A 22,283-nucleotide genomic window follows, 5' to 3' on the forward strand; every position below is an offset into this window, starting at 1 on the left:
AAATGCCAATTATTTTCCCACAATGATGACCCAGAGTATAGCCAAAAGTAAAAACGATGCCCGCCCCAAACCCTATTCTCTGAATCATCATTCTGGGAATGTGATGTGTGGGGCCGTCCCTATTCTGTTACCTCAAATGCGCACCCCGCTCAGGTGGGGGGAGAGCGCTGCGCATTTGAGGCAACTGCTAACCCCCCAATGCTGTTGACTCTGTGTCCCATGACCCATTTTTTTTTTTGGGGGGGGGGGGGGGAAATAAAGATATCGGGGGTATTGGGAAAGATTTTTTTTTTCTTTTTTTTTTTTTGGGGGGGGGGGGGGGGGGGGGGTTGGTTTTAAATCTGGAAGACAATGTGCCCTGGACTGGTACATTGGAGTCAAATTCGGGGGAATTAAAATTAAGTGAAAATGTTAAAGATTTAGAACTCCATGGAAGTGTGATACGCCCTGAAGCAGTCCTTAAAGGGGTTCTCCACCATAAGGTGATTTTAGTATGCACCTGGCAGACAGTAATGGACATGCTTAGGAGGGAGCTGTGCTTGTCTTGGGGATAAATGGCTATGTTGTAAGATTACCATAACACTGTGGCTAGCTTTTTGTGACCTGGTATTTCCTGTTAAAATTTTCTTCTTTTGCCTACAAATCCCATAATTCCATTTTCCTCCCTCCCACACATCAGCCACCCCACCCATTGAAACATAAATGAGCTGCATCCATTCAAAAGACCTGTGATTTTCAATCAGGGTCCCTACAGCTGTTGCATTAGTTGCAGATTGATCTCTCTCCCACCAAGCGATCGCTCCACCCATTGAAGCAGACAGGCTCCCTGTCATCAGCTGACTAGTGAGTAAGGTCTCGGCCGCATTGCAACCTGGGAAAAATCTAAGACAAAAGTAATTTTGTATGCTGTTAAAAATAAATATTGGGGTGAAAATCACAGAAGAATTGTGAGAAAACCGTCACACACAGATACAGACACTATATTATGAACTACACTAACTTTACAGTCCCTGTAGCATAGTAAAATAAAAAAAAATCCTCGAATACCCCTTTAATGAATACCCCTTTAATTCAGCGGCCCGGGGCAAGTGTCGCATTGAGTGGTGGTGTCCTTCCGTATCCTCCTCTTGTAACACACTCTGCATTTTTTTCTGGGATCATCCCTTCTTTCCAGTGTGGGGGACCTTACCTGGAAAGTGTTGGCCGGGGACGATCCGGGGGGCCCACAGTTCCAGAGGTGCTCTGGCCCGCACTTTTTTTGTACCATACCAGTCTTTTCCGCATGGCATTATATGGCTTGAGGACTTGGTCAGAAAGATCAACTCCTCCCATATACTTATTGTAGTCCAGAATACACTCAGGCTTGAGGACTGGTCCTTCAGTACCTCGCACAGGGATGGGTGCTGCCGTTCCCATGAATTTTGGTGAGCATAAAAGGGATCCCTCTTATCCTTTATACCTGACCAGCAACAGGTTTTCATGGGAATTTGGAGGGAATAGGAAGGAAGGCCTATTTGATTCTTCTGGACTGACCCACAAGCGAGTGGATCTGGTGGCGAGGGATGTGAAGAGAGGGATACTAGTATAAAAGTTATCCACGTAAAGGTGGTAATTGGTACAAAAGGCCCCAAACAATTTACCCGCTAACACCCAGAATGGGGGGACATTCTGGGGGTTCAATAAGGGAATGTCGTCCCTCATACACCTTAAAGGGTAGCTCCCACCATCATGTTTTTTTTTCTGCTCCTGCCTATTGCCCTTCTATCCCTAACACCCTCCCTGCCTGTATTTATTTTTTTTTTTACTATTTTAAAAATAGTATTTAGTCTGCTCCCTACCAGGCAGACTTCCCCATCAGGCACCACGTCACTGATGCCTGCTGGGGGCCAACTTCCGCCCTTAGTTCTCCTAACAGGGTGCCTCCAGCTGTTTCACCACTACAACTCCCAGCATGCCCTGACATCTATTGGCTGTCAGGGCAAGCTGGGAGTTGTAGTGGTAAAACAACTGGAGGCACCCTGTATTGGAAGGCAACCTCCGTGGCTCTGTACCGGGCGGACAGCGGCGGGGAGCTGGAGCGGAGCCGGAGCCCGGCCATGGAAGGCGGCAGCTACACCGGAGTGGAGCCGGAGGGCCCCCTCAGGCGGCTGCTGAAGAAGGACGTGCGTAGCCCCTTCCAGCTGCGCTTCTCCCTGCACCAGGCCCACCCCCCGCCCGGGTTCTGCTGGCTGCCGCCGCCCAGGACAGGAGCTTCATGGGGGAAAGAGTTAGCCAGGAGCCGATGCGGGAGGGACGGGTGCAGGGGAGCCTCTTCCTGGTTCTCCTGTACGGGGCACCAGTAAACTGGCTGGGGGGGGCCTTTACTAGTATTAGTGCCAGGGGGACTCGTACTTGCATGGGGCACAGGGTCAGGAGCGGAGGAGGTTTGCGGCCTAGCATGGCGGCATCTCCGCCGCCTTTGTGGCTCATCATCAGAACCATGTGATGAGGAGGATGAGGTAATAAGGAAGGTCGTCCTCGTCCTCTGTGGTGCTTTCAGTGTCGGAGGCAACTAAGGCATTTGCCTCCTCCGCTGAAAATGCCCTGCGGGCCATTTCCCTACTCTAATGGGGATGGGTGTGTGTGTATGTGTGTGGGGAAATCTTTATTTATGTGCTGTGTGTGGTGTGGTGCGAGACTACCTCCCCAACCCGCCCTAACAGAAAAAAAATGGACTTCCATCGCAAAAAAAGCCCTGCACCAAAAAAGCGTTTACCTAATCAGTGGCATGCGCACTGATTAGCGCTTGGTGGCGGCAGGGGGCGCAGAATTCAGTGGGGGGGGGGGGGAGGTCCGGCCACTCAGCCAAGAACAGTGACTGGTGGCACATACACAGACCCCCACACAAAATACCCAAAAAATAAAATTTAAAAACTCTTAACCCCGAAAAAATGCACCCACCTGAACCCCCAAAAAAACTGATCACTGATAAATCATTGACAGTGGTGGGGCAGGCCGCACACAGAGGTACGGTCTGTCCACACAGCACAAGCCTGCTACTGGTGGCACGGACGACCTATAGGTGCAAAAAGAATTTTAAAAGCTGCTATAACCCGAAAAAGTGCTGCACCACAGAAAAGTTAAAAAAAAATACACCGATCAGTACTACGGGATTGATCAGCGGTGGGTGGGCTTTAGCTAATGGTGGCGGACTGCTCTTTTTTTTATAGCTAAGCGGGCGGCAGACCGCAGTGACCCAGCAGATGTCTGATCGCGGGGGTCCCGCTGCTGGGGACCCTTGCAATCTCTGCTGCGGCACCCCAGACATCGGGTGCACAGAGTGAACTTCACTCCGTGCCGGATGACTGGTGATGTGGGGCGGAGGCTTGTGACACCTGGTGCAGCAAGCAGTCTTCTTATCCCCCTATGAATTGGATAGGGGATAAGATGTCTAGGGGCGGAGTACCCCTTTAAAACATGGTGCAAATGCACCGTGAAATATAACACTGACTATAAGCTGCAGCAGCATCACTGTGTTTGTTCCACTCACTCTGCAGCTGATCCACAGACCGTTGTGGACCCATATTGTACATCAATGTTGCTCTATATAATCGGCGTAAACCATATCATGTTATACTCTTATTGTCCTCTTCATGGGGAGGGAACGGAGGCTAAAGGAGGCTCCATATGATGGCATGCCGAGGGCCCGTACCATGAAAAGACATGTGAAAGACGATGTACTAGGTTGCACTTATTCTAATCTCTATATTTGGCCTCAGGAAGGTATTTTGGCCTCCGGACTGCTTTCTCAGATAAGGTGGAACTAGAAGTACTATGGGGCAGGCATGAGCCATATGGTCAGACCCTGGTAGTAGATCTCTGTTTAGCATCTGGGATTACACCAGCTCGGCTCTACGGATGTCTATCGTATGTCGGCAGTCAGAGTTGACATAAGGGAGTTGCTCTGCGTAGGTTTGTTTGTGTATCTAAATGTTAAATAGCTTTGTATCTTCTTACCCGTTGCACGTCGCTCAGTGTTTAACTTGAAGCAGATTGTGGTAATAGCCTTATAAACAAGCGACAAAAGACAAGGAAAGTGCTGTTTCTTAAAGGGGTACTTCACTGGCCAGCGTTCGGAACTAAATTTTCCGAACGCTGTTTTTGCGCTGTGGGGGTCGGACACGCCCCTCATGATGTCATGGCCATGCCCCCTCAATGCAAGTCTATGGGAGGGGGCGTGACATCGCCACGCCCCCTCCCATAGACTTGCATTGAGGGGGCGTGGGCATGACATCACGAGGGGCGTGGTCGACCCCCGCAGCGCAAAAACAGTGTTCGGATGTCGGCCATTACGGGTGGGTCCCCGTCTGCTGCTAGCAGCCGGAACCTGCCGTTTATGATGCGAGCACCGTTCCAATGCTCGCCGTCATACACAGGACGTAAATGTACGTCCTGGTGCGGGAAGTCCCGCCAAACCAGAACGTACATTAATGTCCGTGGTCGTTAAGGGGTTAAAGAACAGTGGAATTTAGCTTGCCCAATCTTTTATTCTAACAGGCAAACGTGCTGTGTACAGGAAATTGCAGCATAGCCCCCATTGAATTGAATGAGACCTGCTGATGATTTCTGTACAGTCGGGTTCACAATGGTGCTGTGCAGGGGGAAAAACGCCAGCTCTGCGCCCCCTTCATTCTCATTATCTAAGTGGTCAGACCCCTTACGATCATCACGTGATGGCCTGGTGGATGGATGTTACCTCAGTTTTGCCCAAATTGACAGAGTTAGCAGCAGAAAGCAGATCTTCTGTGGTGTCAGGAATTGTCCAGAGCAATTGCACAGTTCCTGACACGGACAAAGGTGGCAGCAGAGAGCACTGTGGTCAGACTGGAAAGAATTACTCAACTTCCTCTGCAGCATACAGCAGCTGAAATGTACTGGAAGGATTAAGATTTTTACATGCACGAGTTGATCTGAAAACATTGGGGGAGATTTATCAAATCCTGTCCAGAGGAGAAGTTTCTGAGTTGCCCATAGCAACCAATCAGATTGCTTCTTTCATTTTTGAAAAGGCCTCTGGAAAATGAAAGGAGCGATCTGATTGGTTGCTATGGGCAACTCAGCAACGATCCCTCTGGACAGGCTTTGATAAATCTCCCCCATTTTCTTTTCTCCGGAGTACCCCTTTAGTATCATCAAGACATTCTGGGGAGATCTGAAATGTGCGGTTCATGCAAGACAACCAAAGACTTAGCATGGACTGGAAGCATTTTGCCAAGACGAATGGGCAGCTATTCCATCTGCAAGAATTTGGGGCATCATAGACAACTGTAGACACTGATGCTTAATGGGGTAATACACAGCATTCAGAACTAAGGGGATGAGGACTTTCAAACAGCTGTCGTTACATTTTTGTATTTGTTGCCATGTATTTTTATTATGGGGCCTTTCTGTTATAACCTACGGCTGAATATAAATCCCATAAGAAATAAAAGATGTATTTTGACCTGTTCACTCATGTTTTCCTCTAAAAATGATTCATATATTACCAATTCTCCAAGGGTATGTAAACTTTTGAGCATAGCTGTAGTGTATCTAATAAAATGCATCAAAGGTTCCTCAAGTGGCAGTATATACAGATCAATGGAATCCCACATTTGCAGCTGTGTATATATTAATTATATATACACACACAAATAAATATATATATATATATATATATATATATATATATATATATATATATATATAAATTTAATTTATTTAAATATATATATATATATAATATATTTTGTTCTGGGAAGTGTTTAGTGGGAAGTGCATCCCATAATTAAGAAAAAAATAGCTTTTATATAGTTTTCTAATAATTTTTTTTTTTTCTTCTCTCCAGCCTTCTGTTAAGGTTTACAGATGACACATTTGACCCAGAACTTGCTGCTACCATTGGTAAGTAGTTTCTTTCAACCGCATTGACGTACCAAGACGTTTTTAACATTCATAACATTGTCACATAATAAGTGTCGTTTGGTGGCCCTTCAATCTGTGGCCTGTAGACTTTAAAGTGGTACTCCGGTGGAAAACTTTTTTTTTTTTTTATTCAACTGGTGCCAGAAAGTAAACAGATTTGTACATTTCTTCTATTAAAAAAATCTTTACCCTTCCAGTACTTATTAGCAGCTGTATGCTACAGAGGAAACTCTTTTTTTTTTTTTCTTTTTGAATTTCTTGTTTTGTCTTGTCCACAGTGCTCTCTGCTGACACCTGATGCCCGTATCAGGAACTGTCCAGAGCGGGAGAAAATCCCCATAGCAAACCTATGCTGCTCTGGACAGTTCCTGACACAGACAGAGGTGTCAGCAGAGAGCACTGTGGACAAGACAAAAACATACAGCTGCTAATAAGTACTGAAAGGATTAAGATTTTTAAATAGAAGTAATTTACAAATCTGTTTTTACTTTCTGGCATCAGTTCATTACAAAAAAGAAAGTTTTCCACTGGAGTACCCCTTTAACCCCTTAAGGACGCAGGACGTAAATGTACGTCCTGGTGCGGTGGTACTTAACGCACCAGGACGTACATTTACGTCCTGTGCATAACCGCGGGCATCGGAGCGATGCCCGTGTCATGCATGGCTGATCCCGGCTGCTGATCGCAGCCAGGGACCCGCCGGCAATGGCTGACGCCCGCGATCTCACGGGCGTCCGCCATTAACCCCTCAGGTGCCGGGATCAATACAGATCCCGGCATCTGCGGCAGTTCGCGATTTGAATGAATGATCGGATCGCCCGCAGCGCTGCTTCTTGTGACTTTTCTAATAGCACCATGTCATGACATGATGGGAGTTGTAGTTTGCGACAGCTGTAAACCCACCTGTTAAGGAGGAACACTGTCCTACAACAATGCCTGAGCTTATGTCTCCCTCAGTAAATCATCACCATTTACTTGTACAGAAGACGCCGTGTTATCTCATGGGAAACAGATCCGATAACTATGACTTATTTTCCAGGTGTTGACTTCAAGGTGAAAACCATTTCTGTTGACGGTAACAAGGCGAAACTGGCTATATGGGTACGTATAAGAACAATCACCTCTCTGTTATGGTATGTATGCAGACATTTAGGGCAGTGCAGATAACCACATACCTTCAAGACGTGTCTAGATGTGCCTGGAATGACATATCTTGTGATCATGCACCCAGGAAGCTTATGCCTGTCATTACTGACATGGAGAGGAGCGTCAGCCGCCATCTTGCTTAATGTTATCACATGCTGGTGAACAGGGGTGTGTTACTAAGAGGCATCAACTAGTTAAAGTGCAGTTTACAAGTTTTAAAGAGGGGAGGATGAATAGGCCTCATGTGGTCCATGACTCGCGCAAAACACAAATGGTAGAAATCACGAGCGAGCCGCGCTCTCCTACACCACCATATTCTGTATGTGAGCCTTTGATGTGTTTGTTGATAGGAATTATACTAGTGTTTCCCAACCAGGGTGCCTCCAGCTGTTGCAAAACTACAACTTCCAGCATGCCCGGACAGCCAAAGGCTGTAGACACCCTGGTTGGGAAACACTGAGCTATACGGTATGGCAACCATGCTAAATACAGAACTGGCTAACTCGCTGTGTGGCCCTCCCCATTTCTTACAATCGTACACCTATGGGGGAGATTTATCATTGAGTTTACCCCTTTTTCTTGTGTATTTTTTTCACTCCTGGGACCCCCTGCGACCTTTACTGCACCGCCCCTAGTGATGACGTCATTAGGGGCGGAGCTACACTGTCCAGGCCTGACTCTATTCTCATTATGCGTTTTGCATAATGGGAACAGAGCCTTTCTGGCAGTGTGTTCTCAAATAGGGAGACTCCAGCTGTTGCTTAACTACAGCCCCTATGATGGGAGTTGTAACTTTGCAATAATTGGTAGCTCCTTGTTTGGGAACACACTGCAAATGTACTAACCTATAATTCTTTTTTTCTCATTTCACATACGTGAATGCGGAGGACTAAGTCAGTCGGTGGACTGTGGCGATGACCAGCGTTTTTTTTATTTCAATAAAATGGTTAACTAGGGCTGTGGGGGAGGGTTATATTTTATAAAAAATTTATTATGATATCTGGCTGATACTGAAAATAGGGGGAACCCTATGTGTTTGTTTTTTTAATAAATAAAAAAATGTGTGTGGTTCCCCAATTTTTTCAGTATCAGCCAAATACCAGCCAAGCAGCAACAGCCTGATGTTACCAGGGTGTGCGAGGACCATTGTTACTGGCCCTCCCCAGCCTAAATAACGCCAGCCTGTTACCGTCATTTTTGACTCTCCGGGCCTGTTGGTACCGGCTCTTCCCAAAACTCCTGTGGCAGTGGGTACCGGGGTAATAATTGGGGGGTTAGCGCTAACTGATTTTGGGGCTAACGTTAAGCCCCGGCTTAGTAATGGATTTTGTCTACAAGATGGCTACCACTACTAAGCCTGATAATTCATTTATAAAAAAAAACACAACACATTGAAAAAAAAAATTTATTTAAAAAAACACTCCCCCACAGCCCTAGTTAACCGTTTTATTGACATTTAAAAAAAACACTGTTCATCGTCGCAATCCACCGAATTTGATGTCCTCCGCATTCATGTATCTAAAATGAGAACATCATTTAGAAGTAGAGAGAGGGCGACAGTGCTTTCTGTGCCTATATCATTTACATGGACTGATAGTAAGGCAGTCCTAATTGTGCCTGCATTATTCACTGTCAGAGACGGGGAGGTAGTAGTGTGTGCACCTCCATCATTTACAGTGATAAGTAGGCAGTACTGTCTGTGCCTACATTATTTACAGAATTAAAGGAAATCTGTCATCAGAATCACCCGCACTAAACCTGTTACACAGGCTTGTAGTGCAGGTGATCCTGATTAAAACGCTTCTTACCTGGTTAAAAATGGTTCAGCGGTTCTTCAGATATCTTTATTTTTAGTTTTCTGTTATTCCCTGGCTTGGGACTCAGTGGGAGGTCTTATCAGCTCGGACTCGGCTATACGTCATTCCAGCTGGGCGGAGCGGCCGCCTGGCTCATGAATATTCATGAACTTATCATCGTTGTCTAACTCCTTTTTCTAGGTCACGTGGGGAGGGCCACGCATGCGCCACGTTCCGTACACCCGGAAGTGGCGTTCTCCCCCCGGCTTAACTTGAGCTGCGGCCCAATACAAGTAAGAAGATGGACCGCAGCTCGAGTTAAGCCGGGGGGAGAACGCCGCTTCCGGGTGTACGGAACGCAGCACATGCGCGGCCCTCCCCACGTGACCTAGAAAAAGGAGTGTAAATGATAGAAATAAAATCTAACTTTTGTTGACATATTATAAGAATGTCTAATCTGTAATTTGATGCCTTTTGGAGATTTTTCCATCTTTCCTTGGCTTCTTTATGCACATTAAGACAAATTTTTACCTGGGGTGCCCAAACTTTTGATCCCCACTGTACAAGCACATAAAAGAAAACGTCCTGCCACTCCAGACAGGCATATATCGGGAAGTCCGAGCATTAGAATAAAGTGCATGTACAAAATGTTGGTTTTAAAGGGGAACTCCGGTGTAAAACTTTTTTTTCTTTAAATCAACTGGTGCCAGAAAGTTGAACAGATTTGTAAATTACTTCTATTAAAAAATATTAATATTTCCAGTACTTATTAGCTTCTGAATACTACAGAGGAAATTTTCTTTTTGGAACAAAGTGCTCTCTGCTGACATCACGAGCACAGTGCTCTCTGCTGACATCTCTGTCCATTTTAGGGACTGTCCAGAGCAGCATATGTTTGCTATGGGGATTTTCTCCTACTCTGGACAGTTCTTAAAATGGACAGAGATGTCAGCAGAGAGCACTGTGGTCATGATGTCAGCATAAAGCTCTGTGTTCCAAAATAAAAACATTTCCTCTGTAGTATTCAGCAGCTAATAAGTACTGGAAGGATTAAGATATTTTAATAGAAGTAATTTACAAAACTGTAACTTTCTGGCACCAGTTGATTTAAAAAAAAAAAAAAAAAAAATTCCACCCGGGGTATCCCTTTTAAGACAGTGCAGGGTCAATAAAAACAAATACAACCTGTTAGACAAGGGCTCCCACAGGACACCTTAAGGGGTATTCCAGGCAAAAAAATTTTTTTTATATATTAACTGGCTCCGGAAAGTTAAACAGATTTGTAAATTACTTCTATTAAAAAATCTTAATCCTTCCAATAGTTATTAGCTTCTGAAGTTGAGTTGCTGTTTTCTGTCTAACTGCTTTCTGATGACTCACATCCCAGGAGCTGTGCAGCTCCTATGGGGATATTCTCCCATCATGCACAGCTCCCGGGACGTGACATCATCATTGAGCAGTTAGACAGAAAACTTCAGAAGCTAATAACTATTGGAAGGATTAAGATTTTTTAGTAGAAGTAATTTACAAATCTGTTTAACTTTCCGGAGCCAGTTGATAGAGATATATATGCCTGGAATACCCCTTTAAAACAGCCATATTTAGTGTCATATACCGGCTGGAAGAAGAGTTACTAAACGTGAAACAGTCTGTCCCGGTTACATCCCCCGCCTCCGCTCTTGCACCAGCTTGTTATGCCTGACTACTATCAGTAAAACGCTGTACGGACAGTGAGTGCAGTCTTTGCCTTCTCTTTAACACAGCTTTATTTATGTCACTACACAACAAGTCCCATCAGACACTATTATTGGAAGTTGATGTGAGTGCACACTCATGAAGTAGCTGATACTGCATCCTTACTGATCGGCGTCTTGTTCGGTCGGTATTACAGTGCGCTCTTTGTATATATCACACTGCTGGCTTCTTACACTGGCTCCTCTAAATGAGCAATGCCATGAATCCTTCCTTACTTGAAACAAATGAATATATTTCTAGTCTGCCGGGTCTTAAAATCCGCTATAAGCCTTAAAATCCACATCACAAAACCAACAGGACTTTAATTACTTGTGTGTTATTAATTTCAGACTAGTAATAAGTAGTGTAACTGTAACCGGTGCAGCACATTGCACTTTCTAGAACTACTGTGTAAAAAATGAGGCCAGGAATTACAGTTTTATTGTAAAATTAAAGAGCACTTACCTCTCCCACTACAACAATTAAAAAGTACCAGGTCAGCAAAATAACTTTATTTTTATAAAAAATTATATATTCATTTTTATTTTTTTATCTCATTAGTTTATTGTATATCCAGATACTGGACCAGTTGTTCTTCTTTTTTTTCTCTCTATTTTCATCTTTGTATTTTCTGTTAGCATTTTTTCCAATTTTTTAAATGTATTTTTATATGCATTTTTGTACATTATGAAGCTCCCCCCCCCTTCCCCCAACTGATCAGCTTTAGATCCCCTATCCTGTGAAAAGGGATACATTTTTGAGTTGGGAATATACCTTTATTTAACTTAAATTAACTTTTCCCCCCATCTACAGGATAGGATAAGTGAGATCACAGGGGGTCTGACCAATAGGCTCCCCCGCAATCTCCAGAACAACATCCCAATTTGTTTTGAATGGAGCACAGGGTCAGCAGGCACCCCACTCTTAATATCTGTGAAGCTGCCCAAAATTGTTGAGCCCTGTATTTTGCCATATCTGGCAGCTCTGTAGACCAAAGTGCCTTCAGCTGTTGGAATACTACAACTTCCTGCATGCTGGGAGTTGTAGTTTTGCAACAGCTGGGGGCACCCTGGTTGGAAAACACTGCTTGCTATAGACTATAAATGGAGCAGTAGGGTACATGCCGACCCTTTTTGAAAACAAAAGCCTCATATCCCATATCTTGTGTAGGGTGGATAAATTGAAGAAAAAATAATTATCTTTTAAGACTTTTAAATCCTTCACTGTAGATAATAAATTGAAGTCCTCTAGTAAGTATCTCGCCCACAGATTGAGTTAGAGTAATGGTGAGGGAAGGGTAGTGAGGTCAGTGTTTTTGGGATGCTTGATGCATCTTAGTATCTGTGACCTCAGTGCTTAAAAATTGTCTGCGGTCTAAAACATGGACAGTGATGTTTCTAGTGTTTTCCAGTCAATTACAATTTGATTTGTTAAAGTGACCTTGTCATTTTTATTTGACTGTGCTAAAGGGGCTATAAAGTTAGTGTAGTTCATCATATAATGACTGTACCTGTGTGTGATGGGGGTCTTGCAATTCTTATGTGATCTTTGCCCTAATGTTCATTTTTAGCAGCATACAAAATGAGTGTTATCTCAGGTGTTCCCAGCTTGCACTGCGGCCTGAGACATTACATCAATAATCAGGTGTTGAAAGGGAGCATGGTAGTGCTTCAATGAGCGGAGCGACCGCTGGGTGGGAGGGGTAGTGTCTAGCAAAGCACGCAATGAAGGGAGGCTGTCTGTGCTGCAATGGGTAGGGTGACCACTTGTGGGGGGGAGATCACTCTTTACAGGGCTGCAGTGAATTGTAGTTTCTAGCACAGCACACATGGCAGGATGCCTAGCTTTGCTGCAATGGGTGGGCAGGCCGAAGTGGGAGGGAGATAAAGTCATCTACCACCTAGAAACAAAGGATCCTGGGGATTGTAGTTGGAGAGATGGTACAGAAACAGGAAATAGCCAGTCCACACAAACAAGCCACTTTTGGGCCACTTTTTGGGGCACTCAGGACACGGCAATTTACCATAAACACAAGCACGGATCCTTCCTAAGCATGCTAATTAGTGAAGTCACCTTATGTTGGATAAACCTGCAATAAAAATGTGAACGTGAAAACACCCTGTTAAATAAATACATATACATATATATATTAGAGCTGCAACGATTAATCGATAAAATCAATTAAATTCTATAACGGGATTCGTTGTCGACGAATCAGGTTATTGAATAATCGCCCGATTCGTTGTACGCGGTGGCAGTGAATGAATGAATGAATGAAGCTGACATGTCCCGCATGTAGACTTCATTCATTCACCACTGCTGCCCAACATGTCCCCGCTGCTGCTCTACTCCTAGTGCAATTAGCGAAGCGCCGGGACATGTCTATTCTTTGCTGCTCATCTCTGTACCCGACGGAGATGAGCAGCAGAGAATAGACGTGTCCCGGCGGTGCGCTAATTGCGCTAGAAGTAGAGCAGCAGTGGGGACATGTCGGGCGGCGGCGGAGAATGGAAGTATCGGGCCAATACTAGCAATTTGCATGGTGTCTGGGACTCATTCAGTGTTCCCAAAACCGATACCTGCTTCTCCCGTTCTCCTGTCCCATGGAGGAGCATGTGACACACATCACTCCACCTCCTCCCCCCGCGCCCAGCGTAATGCTACGGAGGAAGCAGAGTGACGTGTATGTCACATGATCCTCCATAGGACGACATGATGCGGATGGGAGAACAGGGCAGAGGACAGCCGCAGGTGAGTGCTGTCCACAAGTGTGGGGGCTGCCGTCTACTGGAGGGGCTGCTACTAATGGCTGCTACACATGGGGGGGGGGGGGGTTTCTGCAGCGCATTGCACCCTAGTGTCATCTACAGACACTAGGATGCAATGCTTTGCACATACCCCCATGTGTATAATAGTGTAAGTGTATACTACATGCACACTGCTATACACATGGTAGTATGTGCAGAGCATTGCATCCTAGTGTCTGTACTACAGACAAAAGGGTGCAACGCTCTAAATATACCCCTATGTGTATATCGGTAAGCAGTGCACATCGCTTTACCCGTGGGGTTTGTGCAGAGCATTCCACCCTTGTGTCTGTAGTACAGACACAAGGGTGCAATGCTCTGCACATACCCCCATGGGTAAAACAGTGTGTATGTAGTACATATACACTGCTATACACATGGGGGGATCCTAGTGTCTATACTACAGACATGGGTCGGGTGCAATGCTCTGCAGTCTGCAAATACCCCCACGTGTATAGGAGTGCTATAGAAAAAGTGTGAAGTAAAAACAAATTAAATGTAAATAAACCGCCCCCCAATAAAAATTAGCTCCACCTTTTCCTATTGCTATACAAAAATCGTAAAAAATATATATTTTTACATATCCTGATACTGCTACATAACTAATTGTCTGAACTATTGAACTTAAATGTTAGCAAATCATTACTGCAGCAGTATCAAATTTACGCTGGTTTCTGTACACGATCATTAATAATGACCCTGTATAGCAACCAGCGTAAACTTATAAAAAAGGCAAAAATTGCTGTTGTTTGGTCACATCACATGCTAGAATACTTTTAATATGGCCATTGTACATAATTCTTCAAGTAGAATCAGCTGGACCCCTTATTTTGGCATTTTGGCGTTTTTTTCCGATCGATAAAATAATCGACATCTAATCGATTATTAAAATAATCGTTAGCTGCAGCCCTAATATATATATATATATATATATATATATATATATATATATATATATATATATATATATATATATATAAATATAATAAAAAAATTTTTTTTTATTATATCTGTGATTTGTACCAGATTCCTGTGCAGTTAACCTTTATGTCCACTGGGTGGTGCTAGAGTACAACTTTTAATGAATCTTCTCTTTTGCTCTGTATATTTATAATTTCTCTGCAGGACACTGCCGGACAGGAACGATTCAGAACGCTAACTCCCAGCTATTACAGAGGTGCACAAGGTGTTATATTGGGTAAGAATGGATAATGTGAACAGATGCTCCTACCTCTTCCTGCTTTTGTTTAAAAAAAATAAAAATAAAAAAATCATACGGTACCTAAGAGTTTCCTACAAAATTGCTTTTCATTAGTAAATGGGAATAAGTTGTCAAATTGACAGATATTACACGTATATAATTGTCTGGATATTCTTGTCCTGTCAAATCTACAAGCTTAGAGACTTCTCTAAAAGAGCTTTGAACAAACCAGCAAATTCCTCTACCAGAAATCGGCCTATGGTGTGGGTTTCATGTCCGCAGCATTCTGATTTTTTTTTTCCTCTGGCAACAGTTTTTCCCAGTTGACCGTGATGAGAAAGTCAAAATCCACAATAAATCCTCAACTACAGATCTTATTTTCGAGAACTAGTCTATAAAGGATTTTCATATATAGATATGTTGTATAAATAAAATGATTTAGTACCAGCGCTCCAATTGTTCAAAAACAGTCATGAATTGAACATTAAAGACAGACAAATGACAGTGTTTCTATGTATCACTTCTATATTGTGAGTTATTCTGTTAATGATAATAAAGTGTCATTTTTACCTTGTGGATGCTAAGTAGCTGTTCAGTGTAACGAGCGTTCCCAAAGAGTTGTTACAAAACACTTTCACCAGAAAGGATGTTACTCCAATAAAGAGAAGAATTTCCAAGGTAAGTCTCCGTTACTTATGTAACCTCTATTTGCATATGCAAATAAATATTACATTAAGTAACGGAGACTTACCTTGGAAATTCATCTCTGATGAAGGAAAACACCTTTTCCCGAAACGCGTTAGATGCTTTTTGACCCTTACAGCTTGGTGTAGTGACGTCACACAAAGCCATAGGTCTTCGTTACCATTCACTGAACGCAATCGCTGGTTGTAGACGCCGCCGGCCGGGGCAGTCTCCCAGTAGAGAGCATTTTGCAAGAACTTTTCCAGAGCAACCTCCTTTCTGGTGAAAGTGTTTTGTAACAAATCTTTGAGAACACTCGTTACACGGAACAGCTACTTAGCATCCAAAAGGTAAAAAAGACACTTTATTATCATTAATGGAATAACAATATAGAAGTGATCCATAGAAACACTGATTTGCCTGTCTATAATGGTCAATTCATGACTGTTTTTGAACAATTGGAGCGCTGGTACTAAATATTTTTATCTATAGAAGTTTTATTTATTGTGTGACAGGGACCCATATTTTAGTACATGAGCAGCTATACTGTCACCTTATCCAACAGCACCAATGTTTTTTTTGTTTTTTTTTATACAGATATATGTTGTATTTTTTGTCTTTCATACAGTTTCCCCCCCCCCCCCCCTTTTTATACTTTTTATCTTTTTAGTATATGATGTCTCGAGAAGAGACACCTTTGTAAAGCTGGACAACTGGTTAAATGAGCTGGAGACGTATTGCACAAGAAATGACATAGTAAAAATGCTGGTTGGGAACAAAATAGATAAGGTAAGTGGAAGGAGATGTGTAAGAATCGAGTTGGCAGACTTTGATCATTCATCTTTATTGCGTATACATGATAACCTATAATTGAACCATTTAAGGACGTGTTCTAACGTTGTGGTTACGTTACATTTCTCAATGCATTTACTGCACTGCGAAAACATCTTGTTTTGGATTGCCTAAAATATGAATGTTCTTGTAACATTGAATAAAAAGCAAATGCCCACCACCTAAATTGCGTTCTGTGATCAGGATTGGGGTTTCAGAAAATACCCAGACTATTGATCATTAATGTGTTTTCTCAGTGCAGTACCTGATGCAGAGAATCCCAACACTCATTCTATGCTGGTGTAGTAGTTTACTGCGAGTCCATAGTAAACTGTGAGCGCATGCGTAGGGGTAGAATAGTTGGCGTACTTAGAGTAGATGGAGCATAGTTTTAAACAGCGGGGGGCGACAAATGTAGACTTGCAGTACATTTTAAGTAGTGTATCATAGTCAGCATACATAATGGAGTACAGAGCTCCATTATTGTGCCCTGCCCTGGGGTACTCCGGCCCTAAGACATCTTATCCAAAGGATAGGGTATAAGATGTCTGACCGCAGGGTCCCGCCGCTGGGGACCCTCGCAATATTGCATTCGGCACCCAACTCGCCGCGCTGCCAGCTCACAAACTACCGGGTGCCTACCACGGGGCCGGAGTATCGTGATGTCAGGACTCCGCCCCCATGTGACTTCACGCCCCTCCCCTGCTATGCAAGTCTATGGGAGGGGGCGTGACTGCCATCACGCCCCCTCCCATAGACTTGCATAGCGGGGGCAGAGTCATGACGTCACACTACTCTGGCCCCGTGGTCAGCACCCGGCAGTTTGCGAGCTGGCAGCGCGGCGTTCAGCTCAGAGAGGTGGGTGCCGAATGCAAGATTGCTGGGATCCCCAGCGGCAGGACCCCCACGGTCAGACATCTTATCCCCTATTTATACAATAGGATAAAGAAAAGCAGCGTTGGAGTACTCCTTTAACATAGATGGAGCATGGTTTTAGACAGCGTAGGGAAGTGCAGTAAAGTTTACAGTGAGTCTACACTTGTCTCCCTCCCTCCGCTGTCTAAAACTATGCTCCATCTATCAACACCGACCTGAGAACTAGTTAGTGCACACAACACCGGAAAAGGATGATTAAAATGAACCAACTTTATTAGAAAAATAACAAATACATAAAATCCACAGAAGAAATGAAAAAATTGGAAAAAAAAAATAACAAAAGAAAAAGGCACCAGAATACAACAGACACTTAGGTAAAAGGACTGGAAATGCTGAATGGATAAGACATACATCAGCAACATGTGGACTGCAGTAAAAGGATTGCTACCAAAGCAAAGGCATACACCACCATACAACACAAGTCCTATGTGCCAAATATTTTTATTCAAATATAAATATGCTTTGGCACATAGGACTTGTGTTGTATGGTGGTGTATGCCTTTGCTTTGGTAGCAATCCTTTTACTACAGTCCACATGTTGCTGATGTATGTCTTATCCATTCAGCATTTCCAGTCCTTTTACCAACCTTTTTCTTTTGTTATTTTTTTCATTTTTACATTTCTTCTGTGGATTTTACGTATTTGTTATTTTTCTAATAAAGTTGGTTCATTTTAATCATCCTTTTTCGGTGTTGTTCGCACTAACTAGTTCTCAGGTCGGTGTTGTTAGTTTGCAGTGCACAGTTACTTACTTTTTTAGTAAGGTTATATTTATCGGTGTTTATGCACGCTGACTACACTACCCCTATACTACGCTGCTCCCTGAGTTAGGCCGAGAGAGTTTACGCAAGGTATGGGGCCCAGCCAATCGGGAAGTAGCAGGGGAGCGGACGCGAGGTTCGTAGTAAACTGTGCATGCGCTCGCAGTTCACTACAGACTCGCAGTAAACTGTACTACCCCCAGAATTAATTCTATACGTACTTGTTTATATTCTCCACGGGAACCACTACTACATACAGTGCCCACCCCACTCTACTGGACTTAATTAATGCAACTGTAGCCTGAGCGTGAACACTACACTACACTGCCTCTGCTGGTCATCTTCCCATAGTGCATCCTGATGCCATCTCTTCCACTGGTATGTAACACACGTGCAGCCAGCCAACCACAGTATATAAGTAGAGATGAGCGAAATTACAGTAAATTCGATTCGTCACGAACTTCTCAGCTCGGCAGTTGATTACTTTTCCTGCATAAATTAGTTCAGCTTTCCGGTACTCCGGTGGGCTGGAAAATGTGGATACAGTCCTAGGAGACTCTTTCCTAGGAATGTATCCACCTTTTCCAGCCCACCGGAGCACCTGAAGGCTGAACTAATTTACACAGGAAAAGTCATTAACTGCCGAGCAGAGAAGTTCATGACGAATCGAATTTACTGTAAGTTCGCTCATCTCTATATATAAGTAAACATGAATCCTCAGACCAGGCCACCATCTTCTACTTCATTGTCCTATCTGAGCGCAGGGAGGGTACAGTCTCCAAAACTCCGGCGCAGACTCTTCCCTAAGGACGCAGAGGTGGTCATGTGTATGCGCACCACTACTCCATTCATTCTCTGACAGTGTTTTTCAAACAGTGTGTCTCCAGCTGTTGCAAAACTACAACTCCCAGCATGCTGGGAGGTGTAGTTTTGCAACAGCTGGAGACACACTGTTTGAAAAACACTGCTGTGTAATTGGCCTGCAGTAGAGGGGGAATAACAACTATTCGGGGGCAATCCCCTTCTAGTTAAAAATTATCCTCAGGTTTGGCCACATCTAGACCTGTAATCATCTAAACGTCGCATGTCTTTGTTGTATCAGACTTATTGAGTTGCTCATATATAAAAAATATATATATTTTTTTTTATTTCAGGATAACAGAGAAGTCGACAGAAACGAGGGTCTCAAATTTGCAAGAAAACACTCTATGTTGTTCATAGGTATGCGAAGTATAATGTTTCAGTGTTCAACCAGTTACTGTACTTGCTGGTCCTATTTTTTTCAGCCTTAGACAACTGGATTAAAAAGTGATCAAAAAACTGAATTTTCCCCTAAAATGGTATCCATAAAAATAACAGCTCTCCCTTCAAAAAGAAGGGGGGGGGAGAGCCCTTACAAAACTCCATCTGTGAAGTAAAAAAGAAAATTGGGGGTCAGAATATTCAAATTTAAGTTTTTTTTTTTTTTTTTTTCTTAAAGGGGTATTCCAGGATTATTATGATTTTTTTTTATTTGACTATGTTACAGGGGCTGTAAAGTTAGTGTAGATCATAATATAGTGTCTGTAACTGTGTGTGACGGTTTTCTCACAATTCTTATGTGATGTTCACGCCAATATTTATTTTTAACAGCATACAAAATGACTGTTATCTCAGATTTTTCCCAGGTTTCAGTGCGGCCGAGACCTGTCTCACTAGTCAGCTGATGACAGGGAGCCTGTCTGCTTCAATGGGTGGAGTGATCGCTTGGTGGGAGAGAGATCAATCTGCAACTAATGCAACAACTGTAGGCACCCCGATTGAAAACCACAGGTCTATTGAATGGATGCAGCTCATTTATGTTTCAATGGGTGGGGTGGCTGATGTATGGGAGGGAGGAAAATGGAATTATGGGATTTGTTGGCAAAAGTAGAAAACTCAAACAGGAAATACCAGTTCACAAAAAGCTAGTCACAGTATTATGGTAATCTCACAACATAGCCATTTAGCCCCAAGACAAGTGCAGATCCTTCCTAAGCATGTCCATTACTGTCTGCCAGGTACGTACTAAAATCACCTTATGGTGGAGAATCCCTTTTTAAAGCTTTTTATTTTTTAAAAGTTGTAAAATATAGCGCAAATTATTTATTCATAAAGCTGTAGTCTTAAGAGCCCGTTGACACTACTAAACTCCGCTGCAGCTGCCTCGCGTTGTTTTCTATAGGACTCCGCTGCACCGTTCACGCCGCATGATTGTCACGTTGGAAATTTTTCTGATGACATTCCGAATTCCTGGCTCCGTTGAATCGGAACTCCGTGCAGACTGCATTGCAGTCAGCAGGGACATCGCGTGTCCACTTGGTCCTAGCGTTGATAGGTTTTGTTGTCACCCAATGCACATGCAATGTCTTCCCAGAGATATTCCATAGTGTGAATGGGCCAGAATTGACTTCTCTTCTGCACTGTAAACTATAACAAAAAGGTGGAATTGTTAAAGGGAATATGTCATCTAAATATTTTTTTTTTCTGAATAGAGATATCTTCTGAAATCTGTTACTATTTTCTGATTTGTAATTTCATCTTTTGTACATTCTTATGGGGACTGCCATTTTGTCTGAGCTGTTTATAAGAGCATTTAGTGATATGCTTTACCACAGGACCCATGGACCATAGACAACAATAGACAGGACCTGTCCCCTTCAGATCAATTGGAGACTTTTTGGCTAGATTCACACTGTGGAATTTCCAGACAGAGAACTATGTGTCTGGAGATTCAGAGTGTGCCTCTTGGACATTGTCTTCCCCATAGACTGCAATGTCTTCAGCACGGATTCCGCCTAAAGAATGAGTGAGCTCATTATTTCGGCGGCCACTGCTTAGAATCCGTAGTGTGCACTGTGCAGTAGAATCCCACTGCCATCAATAGGATTATGCTGCATCAGAATTTCTGACATTCCAAAGTGAATTTCTGGAGTGTGAACCTGGGCTTACAGAGGTCATTCTACAAGGAAGGAAATGCTGATCTCTGTTGTGAATGGTGGTGGATCCAGTGTTATCTGTCTACTGGTGTCACCTTTCTCTGTACTCCCTGAGAAGAAAGGCATTATTGGGAAATGATCTGTACGGAACAAAAAGTCTCAACTTAGTTTTAGCCCTAGTGGCCAGAATGGAAATTGCAAGATTTTTTATTTATTTATTATAAAATATTGATGACAATGTTTACTTTTGTTTTAGAAGCGGCGATCAAGTTTGATCGCCGCGTCTAAATGGTTAATGCCAGACATCAGCCCGATCGGTGTTGTCCAGCATTAGCCATGGGTCCTGGTTGCTTATAGCAACCAGAACACACCGGGTATGATGCGCGCTCACGGGAGCTGTTAAGGGGTTAAACAATAGGTCCTTTTTCTTATGACACAATCTAGTTGCTTTTGGCTATGCCCGACATATGGTGCTGGTTAAGTGTAATGCCAGACGAGTTATGTTGGTCAGTCCGGTAGGACGGGGCTTTACAGAAACCTTTCAGTGGTGTAGATCTGTTGGCCTTTACTATACAATGCGTCTGCTTCCTCCCTTTTTACCCGCAATCTTGGTCTCTAAAACCTTTAAGTCATGGATGAGACAGGAAACGGTCTGTTCCTGAGACCGCAGTGTTTTATTTTCTACCCGTCTGACTCTCCATTTGATCTTCTTTTATTTTTTATTTAACCACATCTTACAGAGAGGCAATCTGGTCTTGATTGTGCTCGTACAACATGTAAATAACCAGTTACATGCGTCGCTGCCTACAGCTCCTCCAAGACTTCACTTGTATCGTTCCCCATAATAGATTTGACACATTGTAACTTCACCTGTTCCAAAAGCAGGATCATTTCCTGATCGTCTGATATCCTTTTTGCCCTGGAGATGTATTGGCTGGCCGAGCAAATGTCTCCGCGCTGAGTTAGGCTGATGACTATTTCTTGTGCCGGATGATTCGCTCCACTTTTGTTGTGGTGTTCACTCGATGCAATGGTTTATCTTTGTACGTGCTGTAAAATCTTTTGTTGATCTGTGTTGGCCGCCGTTTTTCTTTTCCTTTTTGTGGCTAGTAGCTGTGTAGACCTGATGGCTGGCACTAAAGGCCTTTGGTAGGAATCTGAGCTGGGCACCCTCTGCAGTTGGCATGGTCTACCTGTGCTTTTGCAGGTTTACTTCAGGTACTCCAATTTCCTCTTTCAGTCTTGATATATACTTCGGGTGAAGTAAAAATTTGCCTAATGCTGGGAAAGTTAAACACAGAAAAGTTGTGGGTGCTGTTACGGGAACACTCAAGATACGCCAGTTTTCCAAAGCCCATGCATCTTCTTAAATATTTTGGACTGAGAGGGTAAAGTTCCCCCTTGAGTAGTGTTCTAAAAGCATGTGGAGTTCTATTTGCCATGGGAAAACAAATGTACAAAGTAGCCTTCTTCTAGGACAATGTTTC

At 43.4% G+C, this 22,283-nt stretch overlaps 1 protein-coding gene across 1 annotated transcript in view; it reads left to right on the plus strand.

Moving 5' to 3' along the window:
• RAB18 (RAB18, member RAS oncogene family) overlaps positions 1 to 22,283 on the plus strand; it is a 52,859-nt gene that overhangs the window by 25,437 nt on the left and 5,139 nt on the right. The window contains exons 2-6 of the mRNA XM_056519384.1: positions 5,867 to 5,922; positions 6,983 to 7,044; positions 14,552 to 14,624; positions 15,982 to 16,100; positions 18,994 to 19,060. Of these exons, the coding sequence (XP_056375359.1) occupies positions 5,867 to 5,922; positions 6,983 to 7,044; positions 14,552 to 14,624; positions 15,982 to 16,100; positions 18,994 to 19,060 (377 nt within the window). The remainder of the gene's footprint in view (positions 1 to 5,866; positions 5,923 to 6,982; positions 7,045 to 14,551; positions 14,625 to 15,981; positions 16,101 to 18,993; positions 19,061 to 22,283) is intronic.

The sequence above is a fragment of the Hyla sarda genome, chromosome 5 (genome assembly GCF_029499605.1).
Source record: "Hyla sarda isolate aHylSar1 chromosome 5, aHylSar1.hap1, whole genome shotgun sequence".
NCBI classification, from domain to species: domain Eukaryota; kingdom Metazoa; phylum Chordata; class Amphibia; order Anura; family Hylidae; genus Hyla; species Hyla sarda.